Source organism: Elephantulus edwardii, unplaced genomic scaffold (genome assembly GCF_000299155.1).
Source record: "Elephantulus edwardii isolate Elephantulus edwardi_28Jun2011 unplaced genomic scaffold, EleEdw1.0 scaffold00133, whole genome shotgun sequence".
Lineage (NCBI taxonomy): Eukaryota > Metazoa > Chordata > Mammalia > Macroscelidea > Macroscelididae > Elephantulus > Elephantulus edwardii.
The window spans coordinates 4,162,703-4,177,343 of record NW_006399883.1 but is presented as its reverse complement, the minus strand read 5'-3'; the positions used below and the strand labels follow the sequence as shown (position 1 = coordinate 4,177,343).

The following is a 14,641-nucleotide window of genomic DNA, read 5'->3' as shown; positions in this document are numbered from 1 at the left end:
TGAGATTCCTCCCATCAGCACAAAGGACACGCTCCTTCCTCATACGTGTTCCAAGGAGTCCAGAAGATGGTACGAGGCTGTGAGGGGCAAAGGGAAGCCCCTGCAAGGTACTGCACATACATGGGGGTTTATAGACGGCCAGGCACAATGCTAAGGTACTGTTGCATCTCCGGGCCCCCCTTTAACCCGGCAGATGGTCAAAGGGGTTGGGCTGCTTGACAGTGGTGAAAAGAGAGGCCGGAGCGTCCCAGAAAAGGAGGTCTCAGGGAAGATAAATAAGAGTGATCCATCAGTTGCACTGTAGAAAGAGAGGTGTCCATCTTCATAGTCTAGAAAAATCCCCACACGCCGAGGAGGGTCCCGGAGGGGGACAAATGCCCGCTCAGGTGAGTTGTAATAGCTCCCTAGAAAGACCAGGATCCAGAAGCCATTGCCAGCTGACAGTTCACCTGTCTCCTTCCTGTTGACGTTCTCTCTGCACACGCCCAGGGCCCAGTTGGCCCGCTCTCCAACCTCCACCTCCCAGTAGTGGCGTCCTGCGGTGAACCTTGAGTGTCCCAGCACACAGGGGCCGGGGTCGAACCTCTCAGGGCTGTCGGGGAGTGCCTGTCGTACGCTGCCCCGACGCACACTCTTTCGGTCCTCAGACAGCACTAGTTCAGGGTTTGCAGTGTCTGGATCCAGAGTCATATCCCCTGCAGAGAGAGTCCCAGGTGACCCCAGCATCTCCAAACACAGGTAATAAGTATACAGTACTGAAAGGCTGTCTGTTCCTTTCCCCAAAAAGCCCAAAAAAGGCAGCCCACATTCATTTCTTAGCAAGTCTACTTTCACAGCCTCCTTTCCCCAGAGAGACTCTGGACAAGGCATGGGATCATCCTAGTGAGCTATTTCCCTTTTTTGCTTTACTGGGGGAAAAGCCACCCAATGACAGTTGGAACTCAGTGTAACCACAAAAGTCTGGCAGCTTTTTAGTTTCTTCTTCTAGTCTGTAAACCCCAGCTTCCCCCGCAGTATAAAAAGACCCATGTTACACATGGTCACTTTTTGACATAGGATGGATACCAGGTCAGAGGTGGGAGGTTCACCCTCCAAGTGATTTGTCAAGGTCCTCTCCTAAACTTAGCAGGTGCGAATGTTGAGGCTCCTGACCTAAAGATCTTGAGTTTGCTTTCTCTTAGCTTTCACCTCAACAAGCTGAGGAGAGCCAAGCACTCAGTCTGCCAATATGACTGAGGACAGACTTTGCACCTGAGACCAACATGAGTCCACCATGATGCACTGGCTGGTCCATGTTCTCTTTTAGTATCTGACTAAACCTTCCTCAAACTCTTCTGAGTCCTTCCTTCCCCAAGAAGCACAGACAGAGCTGAGAGGCCCCCTCACCTACCTCGGAATCTCCGCAAGGTCTCCACCAGTCCAGGGACTCTGCACACGGTTCTCAGCTCCATGGGCACCACCTCTGGCGGCTGCAGCTTCACATCTTGAATCCTGAGAGCAAAGGACAGGTGTCACCTTTTGGGACCAAGCCCCCACCCGCACCCAGCCCACCTTCCCAGGGAAGGGCAGAGGGGGGTCATACCTGCGCAGGGCATCCCTGATGTCCTGTGGGGAGAGATACATGTGGCAGTCAGTGCCACCGCACCACCAGCACCCAGTCCCATGGAGCCCTCCCTGAAACTTGGTCCCCTGTTCCTCTCTCCTAACCTCCTTGAGCCCTGGGCATCAGAAATACAGATGCACCAGAAAACCACTCTGGGTCTCCTCCAGACACAGCTGAAAAGCCAAGATTTCCTCAGTCTCATCTCTACTTCTGGAGAGATGGTTCCAGGCAACTGCACCGAGTGGGCACAGGTTCCTGGAGGTACCAAGTGAGCTTCGAGGAGCCTGATCTAGACTATCTCCACATGGCCTGGAGGACTTGGGTGTTCAAGTATGGGTCCCTCAGTGACCAAAAAGGCTGAGTGCTCTGGTTTCTACCCCCAGACAGCAGCACCCTTGTTGGGAGGCAGGACTGGGCCACCACTGTGTTTATGGTGAGACCTCAACCAGTGTCACAGCGACCTTGAGTGACTCTTGGAGTCCCACCCCTGAGCCGCCTCACCACCCGCACTCCCCTTGCCTGCCTCATAGGCTCACTCACTCAGCTTGTTCTAAGAGCCTCCCGCTCCACATAGTGTCAGCCCATGGCTTCATACAGCCTTCCCTGGTCTTGTCAATAACATGTATCTCCCATGATAGCATTTCTTTCTTTCTTTATCATGTTCACTCCTTGGGAAGAGGCCTTTTTTCTATGTCCCCTGAGATGTCCTTGGTATTCAGAAGCATGACAAGCACACAGCAGGGACTCAACAATCAATCTGTCAAATGAATGAAAGTGAGGGAGTCCACTAGGATGCCCAGGCAGTGCTAAGCCCAGAGCTCCTGCTGCCGTGTCAAATACTGCGATGATCAGAGTCAAGATGCACTCCAGACAAAGTATCCTCCAGGCAGCAGACACAGTGAAAGGAAGGCTGTAACACACAGAAGCTACTTCTGTCTGCTAAAGAGGGGGGCTCTGAAGGTCTGAGAGAAAAAGGAAAGCCCTTGACTCTTTTGAGTTCAAGTAAGGTCACTCTAGACAAATAAAAGATGTCCTGGTAGAGGGAGCCTGAGTCTCATGTCTGGCCATGGGACCTGGGGTGCAAACATGCCTATCTGTCGTGGTTTTAAAGAGGGTTAGCCCAAGGGTACCTGGAATGGGCGAAGTGGGTTGTCATAGGACAAAGCCACGTTATGGAGTTTAGTGACAATGATATCCCGGACTCACTGAGGACAAGCACACCCAGTCCTCTCCCTATATAGGGGACAGAGAGCCCTCCACAGAGACTATGGGCATTATAGGCAGGGCAGTGACCTGGACACACATTCTTTCTGTAAAATCATTCAGCAACTGCAAGGCCGAGAGGCAGCAGCTGGCTGCAACTCAGGGGCTGGGCACCGGGAAGTTATCCTAAGCCCTGCCTCACCCCAAGGGCATCCATGAGGCTGTGTACCAACAGAGTCAGGATCTCAGCCTCTGTGCCTCACGCAGTTGATAACTGAGGGTGGACACAGCAGATGTGCATTCTCATGGACAGTGCTACCCAGGGACTGCTGTCCTGCTCTGCCTTGCCCTCATGCAGTCCAGGCACTAGCCTGGGACCAGGTAAGACAGCGAAGTGAGGCTCACAGAGCAGGGAGAGGGCCATTTTGCTTCTTAGCTAGGAATACAGCATCCTGTACTATACTACAGCTTTCCTGCCTCATTCACCCCTGCACCTCTGGCCTCTTGAACATCCATCTGGCCCTACGAGGCCTCATTTCCTCATAAATTCAAGAACTACAAAATATCATGTGTAAAGCCGTGGATAACTCCCTCTGACATCTAGCCTGCATTCCATCTCCCTCAAGAAGGACTTGTATAATCTCCTGCCTCTTGTCACCCTGCAGTTCCCTCCACTGCTAAGTCATACTCCTATGGGAATAGTGCGTGCCATTGGCTGTCCCTTCCTTTACTTCCCCAGAAGCCTGGAAGCTGGGCACCTGAAAAGATGTATCTCCACCGAGTTACTCTTCAGTCAGAGACAGACGGGCAGAGGATCGCCAAGGAGCTGAGACCTAAGGGTCACAGGTGGAGGGAAAGGCTTGGTGGAGGTGGGGAGTTTCTACTGTAGAAGAGGAGGCTGGACCAGACCACTCAGCTGAGACAACCTGGCTGTGAACCCAAACGACACCTTCACTACAGGTCTGACTTCCTCTCAGCAGCTTGTTCCATCTTTTAACTTTTGTCTGGTGCCACTTTCTCCACTGCTTTCTCCCTCCTCAGCCCAGTACTTTGAATCTCAGTGCATCTGAGACCCAAGAACGGACCTCTTCTCTGGGCTTCTCTTATCCAGCCTCTAGACTTGCTGAGAGTCCCAAGCTAAAAACCACATGGTGACTCAGCAAAGTGTTCTGGATTAAGTCAGAGTCTCAGGGACAGGCAGCTGTGAGGTCTTTCATGGTTTCCGAAACATTAGCCCAGCTCTGAAAGCCTGGTCAGGGTGGCATCCATTAGGGCATCTCCAAGGGTCCTGGGCACCTCACCACACCCACAGCACACTGTCACCCTCCATCACTGCCCATTGACCCCAAGGTGAGGGCCTAAATCACTCCAAGCATGGCATCAACCCTCACAAGATGAGCATGGGACACACAGAAAGTCTTCACTGTACCTGCTGAGTGAAGCGTCCAGACAGACAAGATGCAGGTCTGGATAAAAACAAATAAAGCCCCTACTGTGCATTCAGTCCTCCTGGGAGCTTTGAACACATTCCCTCGTCATCAGGGCCTGTAAAGTCCACATTCTTATCCTGGCAAAACCAAAGTACTGAGATAAAAAGCACTTGTCATCATCCTCTTGAAAATGGCCTCTGGACTTGGAGATCCTGGAGTTTTGCCTTAAGGGCACTGCCAAAGAAAGTTCCCATGTGTTCCCAGAGCAGAGGGCCACACCCTTGGGAGAAGTTGCTGAGGGCAGAGGCAGAGGCAGTGATGCCGGATGGACGGGAATGGAAGATGAAAACCATCTGCAGACAGGCCTGCAGAGCACAGAGCTGCCAGTGCACCAAAAATGAGTAAGCAGAAGGGATTTGGGAGTGAAAGCCCACAGATGTTGCCAGGTCTGTCTTTCTGTCTCCTTTTCCTCTGTACTTGGAGGAGAATGGAAGACAAGTGAGAAAGATGAGCATTTCTCTCTTCTCATCCCTCTTGCCACCCCTCCTTCTCACCATCTCAAGCCTAGTGGTTACAGGCAGAGCACTCCCTGGTGCCAAATCCCTAGAATGCTGGCTCACCGCACAGCCCAAACTAAGCCCAAAGGAGGCCCTGAACAGTGGGCACAGGAGTCCTCACGCTCAAGTTAGCATTTCCCAAAGCTTAAGTATGTCACATGCCCTCCTCCTGTAGACTGCACAGAAGGGACAAAATGTCCATAGTCTCTGCTACTCACTAGCACAGATGATAACCATACTTGTCTCTGCAAGCACGAAGATGAGCTAAGTAATGAGTCATATGACTTAGGGAAAAACCAGCCACTTCTTTGAGTCTATAGAGAAACTCTGGGAGCTCTGATGGCACAGTCTGTAGGGAAGTGCACTGCTGACTCAAAGGTGGCATATTTTTGGCAGTTTGAATCCAAAGCAGATCAGGTGGAGAAAGACGGGCAGTGTCTTTCTGTATAATTTATAGCCTCAGAAAAGCCACTGAAGTGTCAGCTATGAATCAGTTCCAACTCAATGGCAATGAGTTTCAGTGAGTTTACAGAAGAAAATGAATTTTCTTCTTTTAGCACAAAAGGACTTCTTTTGGTGGTAAAAATGGCAATTATAGCCTGCATCCCCTTCATTTTAACAGGCGAGGACAAGGTCCAGCCAGGCACGGTGTGTAGGGTATGACTCTCCCCACAAGATAACACTCATCTCAGCCCTAGAAAGGGCTTTAACTCCTTCTTCTCACATGACACACTTCATCACAAAGACAGCATTCTCTGCTCCAGTACCCTCACATGACCAATGCCCACTGGCAGCTGTCCTGGCATCACACCCCTAAGAGTGCCTGCCATGCAGCAGGGCCTAGCGCACGCTTTCTCTGCTTACTCATAGAGAGATGGGCAAAGGTCTAATGGGCAAGCAGGGTTCCCTCCTGCCCTGCCCCATTCCAGTAACTTCCAGGTGGCTCACCTGCAGCAGCCCCAGCGCGGGGAGTTGGCAGCGCCCCTCCAGCTCAGCAATGAGCCCCCCAAGTGCGGCGCTCTGCTGCACCAACCTGGCCGCGTTCTCCCGCAGCCGGGGTAGCACCTCCAGCTCCTCTTCCTCCAGCTTCTGCAGTAGCTGCTGCTCCTCTTCCACCAGGAGGCGGCGAAGCCGCTCAAACTCTGTCAGTACATTCTGCCTTTGGCTTTCGACCATCTTCTGCAAGTGAAAGAATATACAGCTGAGATTCAGGTACCCACACCGTGGTCTCTTCCCTGATGCTCAAATTAATTAATTACTGAGTTCTACCAGACTATGTAAAATAGGTGTCCCACATACTAAAGATTATCCAAAAACAATTGACAGGGAACTGCCAGATGTAGATTTAGAAGTGGATTTCGCATTAGGGAAATCATAGCCGATGCTAGATGGATCTGAGCTAAAAGCAGAGAGTATCAGAGGAGTTATCTATCTGTGTTTCACTGACTATGCAAAGACATTTGACTGCATGGATCACAAAAAATGATAGCTAACCTTGAGGAGAATGGGAATCCCAGAACACTTGATTGTGTGTTTATGTGAAACGTGTACTTGGACCAGGAGACAACAGTCAGAACAGAGCAAGGAAACACTGCATGGTTCAAAATCAGAAAAGGTATTTGTCAGCGATGTATCCAGTCTCCATAGCTTTTCAATCTATACAGACAACAGATCATTTGGGAGGCTGAATTTATGAGGAAGAATGTGGCATCAGGATTGGAGGATGACTCAACAATAAGCTGTACTATACCTGCTGAAACTGAGGAGGACCTGATGCATTTGCTGCACAAGTTTAAGGATTGCCGTCTTTAATATGGTTTGAAGCTCAACATAAAGAAAACAAAACACTGTGGCAACTGGCAGCATGCTAGATGGAGAATTGAGTTCTTAACAATTTTAGCTTGTTTGGTTTCACAATCAGTTTTCTTGGCACCAACAGTCAGGAGGAAATCAAAAGACAAAATGCACTGGGAAAATCTGCTGTCAGGGACCTCTCCAGAGTGCTGAAGAGCAATGAGGTGAATCTAGAGACTAAGGTGTGCCTGAACCAAGCCATGGTCTTCACAATTACTTGCTATGTTATCAGAAAGCTGGACAATGACTAAGAATGACAGAAGAATCGATGCCTTGAGTCGTGGTGCTGGAGAAGAATACTGAACATACCATGGGCTGCAACGATAACTAACAGGTCTGTTCTAAAGAGGATGAAATCAAGTTGTTCCTCGGAGGCAAGGATTTTGAAGTTCTGTTTACATAATTTGGCCAGAAAGGGACCAATCCTTGAAAAACATCATGCTTGGAAGGGCTGAGGGACAGCGTAAGAAGACTCTGGATGAGATGGTTTGACACAGTAACTGGGTTAATGGGGGTAGGTGTGTCAGAGACAATGAGACTGGCTCAGGATAGGATAGGCTTCAGAGCTATTGTACATAGGGTTGCTATGATTCGCCAAGTTTACTCGATGGGACTTAACAAGCAGCAGATCAGATGACAACAACCACATCACAGAGGCAATGCACAGAAACAAGCCCCCCCTTAGGAGTCAACACATATGGCTCTCTTACCATGTAAATCGGCCCATTACTGAATGGAGATAGTGGGCACTCAGGGAGCAAGGGTGCCATGTACTCTCAATGTTCTTCACCACTGAGTTTTAGATATTAAGGAGAGAAATTTGCAGAGCAAAGCACACTTACACAGTGTAAAAATCTCTATGTGGCTTTCTTCGGCTCCTAAATTCAGAGTACATTCTCTATAAAGTCTGTACAGAATCATTCTGTACTGTCTGACTAAAGAAGGAACCCTGGGACCATAGTCCATTAATGTGCCTGGTAGCTAAGTAAAAGGTAAGATGTTCAAATTCACCAGTCATGCCTAGGAAGAACGCTGGCCAATGTCCTCCTATAAACTGTTACAACCCCAGAAACCACATCAATGCAGTACTGCAGGGTCACTGTGAATCAGCATCAACTCAGTGGCAGTGGGTTTTCTGACTGAAGAGGAGCTAACCAAACAGAAGAAATGATACAGAGAGGTCAACTGAAGACTTCAAAGGATGGCTCAAGAAGACAAAGTGTTCTACTGAAATAGAATGTGAAAAGACCTGTGTAAAACCAAAAGGGAAACACATGCTTGGCATTTCTCAAAAAATAACTAAAGAACAGATTTAGCCTGCGTAGCAATAATGAAGGAGTCTATGGGCAAAACAGTAAATGACACAGACACATCCAAGGATGGAAAGAATATAGAGTCACTATGTTGCATCAGGATTAGAGGAAGACTCATTAATAACCTGTTACATAAATCATACAATCTTGATTGCTAAAAATGAGGAGGCCTTGAGGCACTTCTTATATTAGATCAAGGACCACAGCCTTCAATATGGATTATATCTCAATATCAAGAAAACAAAGGTCCTCACCACAAGACCAAGAGTAACATTATGACAAATGGAGAAAGGACTGAGCTGTCAACAATTTCATCTTCCTTGGATTTACAATCAACTACCAGCAGTCAAGAAATCAGGAGATGTATTGCACTGGGCAAGTCTGTAGTCAGGGACCTCTTCAGAATGCTGAAGAGCAATGATGTCCGTTTGAAGACTAAGGTGTAATTCAGGCCAGAGTATTCTTAATCACCTGCTTCACATCGGAGAGCTGGACTATTCTGAGTAAGGATGACAGAAGAATTGATGCCTTTGAGTTGTGGTGCTGGAAAAAGAATACTGAATATCCCACGGACTGCAAAGAGAACAGATATGTCTTGGGGGGTTGTAGCCGGAGTGCTCCTTGGAGGCAAAGACGGCAAAGCTTTGTCTTTCATACTCTGGACTTGTAGCCAGGCGAAGTGATTCACTGGAGAGGGACATCATGCTTGTAAGTTAGGGGAATCAGCGAAGGAGAGGAAAACCTCCAAGGAGATGAACAGACAACGATGACTTCTTCACTGAGCTTGAGTGTTTCAGAGATGGTGAGGATGGCACAGGATAAGGTAGGGTTCAGGCTGGCTGTTCACAGGGTTGCTATGAGTTGTACTCGACTTGATGGCACCTAACAACAATAAAAACAAATACTGAATGAGGGTGCTCTGGTGGTTCAGTGCTAAAAAGCTATATTGTCAACCCAAAGGCAGGTAAGTATGAACTGACTAGCTGCTCATGGGAGAATGATGGGCAGTTTCCTCCCATGCAATTTATAGCCTCTGGTCAATTCCAACTTGACAGCAGGTAACAAAATACCAAAATGAATTGGTTACTGTTCCAACAGTTCAGGAAGAAGTTTATGATCAAGAACCAATGATACTGAAAGAAGAAATCTAAGCTGTACTGTCATAAAGCATGGTTACAAGAACTGATGGAACACCTATTGGGATTTTTCTACAAACGAACGCAGTGTCAGACATGCACTCCCACCTGTGCCAAGAAGTCTGGAAGACGGCTACCTGGCCAACTGAGGAGAAAAGGTCCACGTTTATACTCATTCCAAAAGTGATCCAACAGAGTGTGGAAATGACAGAACAGTATCATTAATATCACACACAAGTATTAGCTTGCAGAATATAATTAATAAATTACTGGAGCAGTACATCAACAGGGAACTGTCAAAAATTCAAGTTGGAATCTAAAGAAAAACAACAAGGATTTTCACTACGGATGTCAGATGGGTCTTGGCTGAAAGAGATGGCCAGAAAGATGTTTATCCATACTTTACTATGCATTCGACTGTATGGATCTTAACAAATTATGGATAACATCATAAAGAATGGGATTTCCAGAGTACTTAATAGTGCTCATGCAAAACCTAAACATAGGCCAAGAATCTGTAATTTGATACTGCATGATTTAAAAATCAGGAAATGTGTATGTCAGGGTGTATCCTTTTACCATACCTATTTAATCTGTATGCTGAACAAATAATTCAAGAAGCTGAACTGTATGAAGAAGAATGCAACATCAAGATAAGGAGACAACTGCTTAATAACCTACAATACTCAGATGATACAACCTTGCTTGCTGATGTAGAAAACTTGAAGTACTTACTGAAGATCAAAACCTTTCAATAACTATTATAATTCAAGACAAAAAGCTCCAAAAGTCCCTACAATTGGTTCACTAAGCAACATCATGATAAACAGAGTACAGACGAAGTTTTCAAGGATTATGTATCCATAACAAATGCCCATGGATGCAGCAGCCAGAAATAAAACAATGACCTGCAGTAGGCAAATACACTGCAAAAGATCTCTTTAAAAAGTGTTTTGAAGACTAAAATGTGCCTGACGCAAGCCATGGTCTTTTCATCTGTATGTAAAATTGTTGTACAATAAAGGAAGGAGAACTAGATGGATACTCCATTTGAGTTATGGTGAAGAATATTGAGCTGCCAAGAAGGAACAGCTCTGTCTTGAGAGAAATACAGCTAGAGTTCTCCTTAGAAGCCAGGATGACCAAACTTTGTCTCATACACTTGCAATATGTTATCAGAAGGGACTAATCATGGAGAAAGACATCATTCTTGGTACATTAAAGGGTTAGAGAAAAAGAAAACTCTTATGAAATGGATTGACACAGTCACGGTAACAATGGGCTCAAGCACAGCAATGATTGTGAAGATGACAAAAGTCAGAGCATTGTTTTGTTCTGCTGTATACAGGGCTGCTATGAGTTGCAACTGATCGGAAAGCACCTAACAATAACAACATCTGACTGAAACAGTTCCTGAGTTTTGGGTTATGAACAGAGTTCTGAGAGCAGAGATACCATCTCATATAAAAATCCTATCAACATGGCTCCCAAGGAGGGAAGTTTCAACAGAGAGTGTCCAAAGAGCAGACACTGCTATGTGCTGAGGCCTCCAGTGTGAGAGATATCCCATGGCCCCTGCTGCCTGCCCCGTTATCCCCGAGATCTCAGCAGCCCAGGGTAGGCGCAGCCACCTGCCTGCCACAAGGCACAGGTCTCCTCTGCCTGCGCCTGGAACAGCAGTGCATCTTCCATTTGCTTCCGTAAGTGTTCCAGAGACTTCTCCAGTTTCCCCTGTAGAGAGAGAGTGTATAGTGATTGGTTAAAGGCATTGAGACCTTTATCTTCCTGTTCAGCAATCTGTAGACTGCCAGGCAGCAAGCCACATTCAGTTACTATGGCCTACTCCCTCCAGGCTGTCCCTGTCGTGGTATCTGGGCTATACAGACAATCCCCATGGCACAAAACCTATGCATTCAGGACTAAATTCCCATACTTGTGTCCAAGAGCAAACAGTGGGAAAAATTGACAAAAGAGGGAGACAAGCTGTCTTCCAGTGTGTAGTGGCCAGTCCCAACATGACCCTGGTCTCAGTGTCATGGGCAGCATCTGTCATTTATCACTGAATTTTAAAAATTTCAACCTCCCATCCTCATTTACCAATGAGACTAGTGGCTTCCCTTAAACATTCTCACATGGGACCTCTTTCTCACCTTCAACCACAATGCCTCAAATCGCTTTTGATTTGTTACCTTTCCAAGCTCAGGTCAGGGCTATCAGCAGACAGGTTTCCTGCAGCGCAACCAAATCAAACATGGCCTTCTACACTTCCATGACCCCCCACAGCTGGCTGCTGAAGCCACTGAGCTCATTTCTGCCTCCTATCTTGTTTCCAAGCACCTCCTCTTTTCTGTCTGTTCACAGGGTCCAGGGGAAGTTCAATTTCCCACGGGAACCACTGTCATCACAAGTGACAGGCTCCTTCCTCCCAATTCCTGAGCATCTCTACAAGTCCTGTACTTGTCATTCTGCTCAATCACAGTAAGCCATTGTTGTTAGGTATTGTCAGGTCGACTGTGACTCCCAGTAACATACAACAGAAAGAGCCGCTGTCTGATCCTGCACTGTCTTCACAATCTCCACTGTGCTGGATCCACTGGTGCAGCCACAGTCAGTCTTTCTCACTGAGAATCTTCCTCTCTTTTTGCTGACACTCCATCAAGTCTTTCTCCAAGGACTAACACCTCCTGGTAATACATCCAAAGTACGTGAGATGCAGTCTCACTAGCATCGATTCTAAGGAGCATTCTGACTCAGTTAAGCCATCAGTCAACCACAGTACACAGTGACACTTATGAACAGGAGATCTGTGCCCTGTCCTCTCCTGAACCATCCTCATCCTCTCTGATATACTTCAGCCCATTGTTACAGTCACTGTGTCAGTCCACCTTGTTGAGGGTCTTCCTCTTTTGATGACCCCTCCACCTTACTAAGCATGATGAACCTATTTGCACTCTTTTCTAGCTTCTGGTTTTCTCCTCCTATTTTACTCCTTAGTTGGAGGCCCCCTTAAGTTATCTGCATATGATAATAATAAGAGTCTCTGTGGCAAGACCCAGATGTGAATTTAGACCACTTGACCATCAGCTTTAGCACAGAAGACTGTGACAGAAGACTTTCATCAGGCATTTCAAGAACAGGAAGGACTTTTCCAATTCCACACTTCTTTTTACTTCTGCTGCCACTGCCTCAGCTCAAGTTCTTGCTCACTCTCCAGTTGCTGGACACCTGGCCATGGGACAGTCTCTCTACCCTGCCTCCAGTCGCCTCTAGAAAACACAGGCCTTACCCCCATCCATCCATATACCCTCTCATCTCCCAAGTTCTCCCTTCTATGTCTCCACTCCCACCACTGCTTCTAAAACTACAGTCACCGCCTCTGTCAGTCATCATCAATTTGGGGGGAAACAGCATTTCTGAAAAAAAAAATGTACTAGAGCATAAAATATTGGAATGCAACCAATATAATAAAGCTCTTACATTTAGTTATGTGCATATACACATCTCTAGCTGAGGTCAGAATGTAAACTTTCCTTTGAACTTGACTGACCTGCTCAACCCAGTCTTAGACAGTCTCTTTATGTGTCTGCCTACAATGTCTCAGAGAGAATCTCTGCTTCCCATGGCTGTTTACTTTTATCTGATGCACGCTAGGTCATACTATGGTGGAAACTGGCTTGAGTCAGAGTCTATGATACTGGGACAGGCTTGTGGAGGGAGAATGGGCTCCTTCTGTGAGGTGAGATAAAGCCAGGGATTCCTAAATACTCATTCTACTGAAATGACAGATTCCATCATTGGAGCTGTTCTTTCTGGGTCCCTGTACCAGCAAATGTATGCATAACTTGGTCTGAAGTCTATACCCTACGGCATTCCAAACTCTGCATACAGCCCGTGGGTGGCATATAAAAGTACTTGGTGGAATATCCCTTACTTAAATAATTTTAAAAAGTAGATAACAGCATGGAAAAAGCCAAGGGCTATTTCATGAGATTCTCCCTTCCCCTTTCAGATCTGTAAGGGAAGTTCCTAAATAGTGCTGAGGGGTTACAGCTTAGTCAGAGGGTAAAACATGCAAGGCTTAGACCTAATGAGTAACATTCCTGCGTACTAGTTAGTACACCTCAGAATCAATTTAGAATCCATGTCCTCACACACCTTACAAGGATCTTATACCAACTTTAGAGCCAAAAAACAGTGTGAGAAGGAAACATTTATCACCTCATTCTAGAAATTGTAGTGACAGATTTTGGCTGAACATTGATTTCAATATTAGACTATTTATTTGGCGCACCCTTTAACATACACTTTGGCCAGGCTGCAAAACGCATATTGCCATCTGAAAAACACTGCAATACCTGGGGTTTCAAGGAGCTGGTGGCTAAGGAGACAACACCAGCTCCTGAGGTCCTCATGCTCTTCACTACCAGATCTGGTTCAGATCTTAGGAAGGCATTACTGGAACAGGAGGACAAGCGCAAATTAATCTCGGGCCAAAAGTGGTTGTGGGACAACGCATATGCCGACAGAAGTATTCCCTGTACCATACCCAGCAAAGCAGAAAGGTCCTAGGCCCTTTCTGCACCGTGTGCTTCTTTTCGTCCTTTAGTTCAGTAGTAGCTTCCTCACTGTTTCCGTTCCCCACCCCTACTCTCAACAGAAAAGACTTATTTATATCGATGCATGTCGGTGCAAGTTTCTGCTTACCTCCAATTCTCTAACACTCGGAAATTGTCCGCATGCAAAGGGCCTACGTCACCTAAGGCCGGCCCCTCATCTCCCTGCACAAGCCCTCCACTGGTCCCACTGCTGCAGGCCACTTCAGACGCCCCTGCTTGGAGCAAGCACGAAGCCCCCCTGCCCCGCTCGCCGGAACACCTGCGGCTCTGTGGTTCCCACCTTGAGGTCGTCGGCTGCCTCTTGCAGGGGCCGCACTCGGTGCGTCCAGTGCTCCCGGGAACGCTCGCACGAAGCGCAGAGCAGGCGCAGCTCGTCCCCGCAGAAAGCGGCCAGCGGCTCCCGGTGTGCGGCGCACACGCCCTGCGGGACGGGCGACGGCGGGTGCAGGCGCCTCGCCATCTCGGCCATCTTGGCGAGCGGGCGGTTGGGCCTTAGGTTCCTCTGCGGGGACAGCTCCCGGCACTCAGGGCATGCATAAGGGCCCTCGGGTTGGCCCCAGCAGCGGCTGATGCACTCGCGGCAGAAGTTGTGGCCGCAGTCGGTCATCACCGGGTCCGTGAAGTAGTCGAGGCAGATGGCGCAGGTGGCCTCCTCCTGAAGGTTAGCCGACAAGTCCGGGGTGGCCATGGTGCCGGAGATGCGCAGGAAAAGGACCACACGCTAGGAACCGCGTCTGGACGTAGACAGACGAGCGTCCACGATAGCCTCAACTTCAGTGGGAGCGCAGAGCTCCCGGGGCGCGGACAGGAAGAGGAGTGCGCGACGGAAGCAGGAAGCGGCTGGCTTTTTTTTTTTTTTTTTGGAACCACCCGCTTTTGCCTCTGACTGGTTAAGACTTGTCACGCGGCACGCTTGCTTGAAAGAATTG

At 47.9% G+C, this 14,641-nt stretch overlaps 1 protein-coding gene across 1 annotated transcript; it reads right to left on the bottom strand.

Moving 5' to 3' along the window:
- Positions 1-150: 150 nt before the first annotated feature.
- On the bottom strand, positions 151-14,400 carry TRIM11 (tripartite motif containing 11). The gene is made up of 6 exons (XM_006894029.1): positions 13,993-14,400; positions 10,732-10,827; positions 5,742-5,972; positions 1,583-1,605; positions 1,391-1,491; positions 151-695 (listed from the first exon to the last, which is right to left on the bottom strand). The coding sequence occupies exons 1-6, from the start codon at positions 14,398-14,400 to the stop codon at positions 151-153; spliced, it is 1,404 nt and encodes a 467-aa protein (XP_006894091.1).
- Positions 14,401-14,641: the final 241 nt, after the last annotated feature.

Coding starts and splice junctions, on each gene's coding strand:
- TRIM11 (XM_006894029.1), bottom strand. CDS start 14,400: ATGGCCACCCCGGACTTGTCGGCTAACCTTCAGGAGGAGGCCACCTGC. Junction 5,973..10,731: donor AGACCTGTGCCTTGTGGCAG/GCAGGTGGCTGC, acceptor TTTCACTTGCAG/AAGATGGTCGAAAGCCAAAG. Junction 1,492..1,582: donor ATCAGGGATGCCCTGCGCAG/GTATGACCCCCC, acceptor CTTTGCTCTCAG/GATTCAAGATGTGAAGCTGC.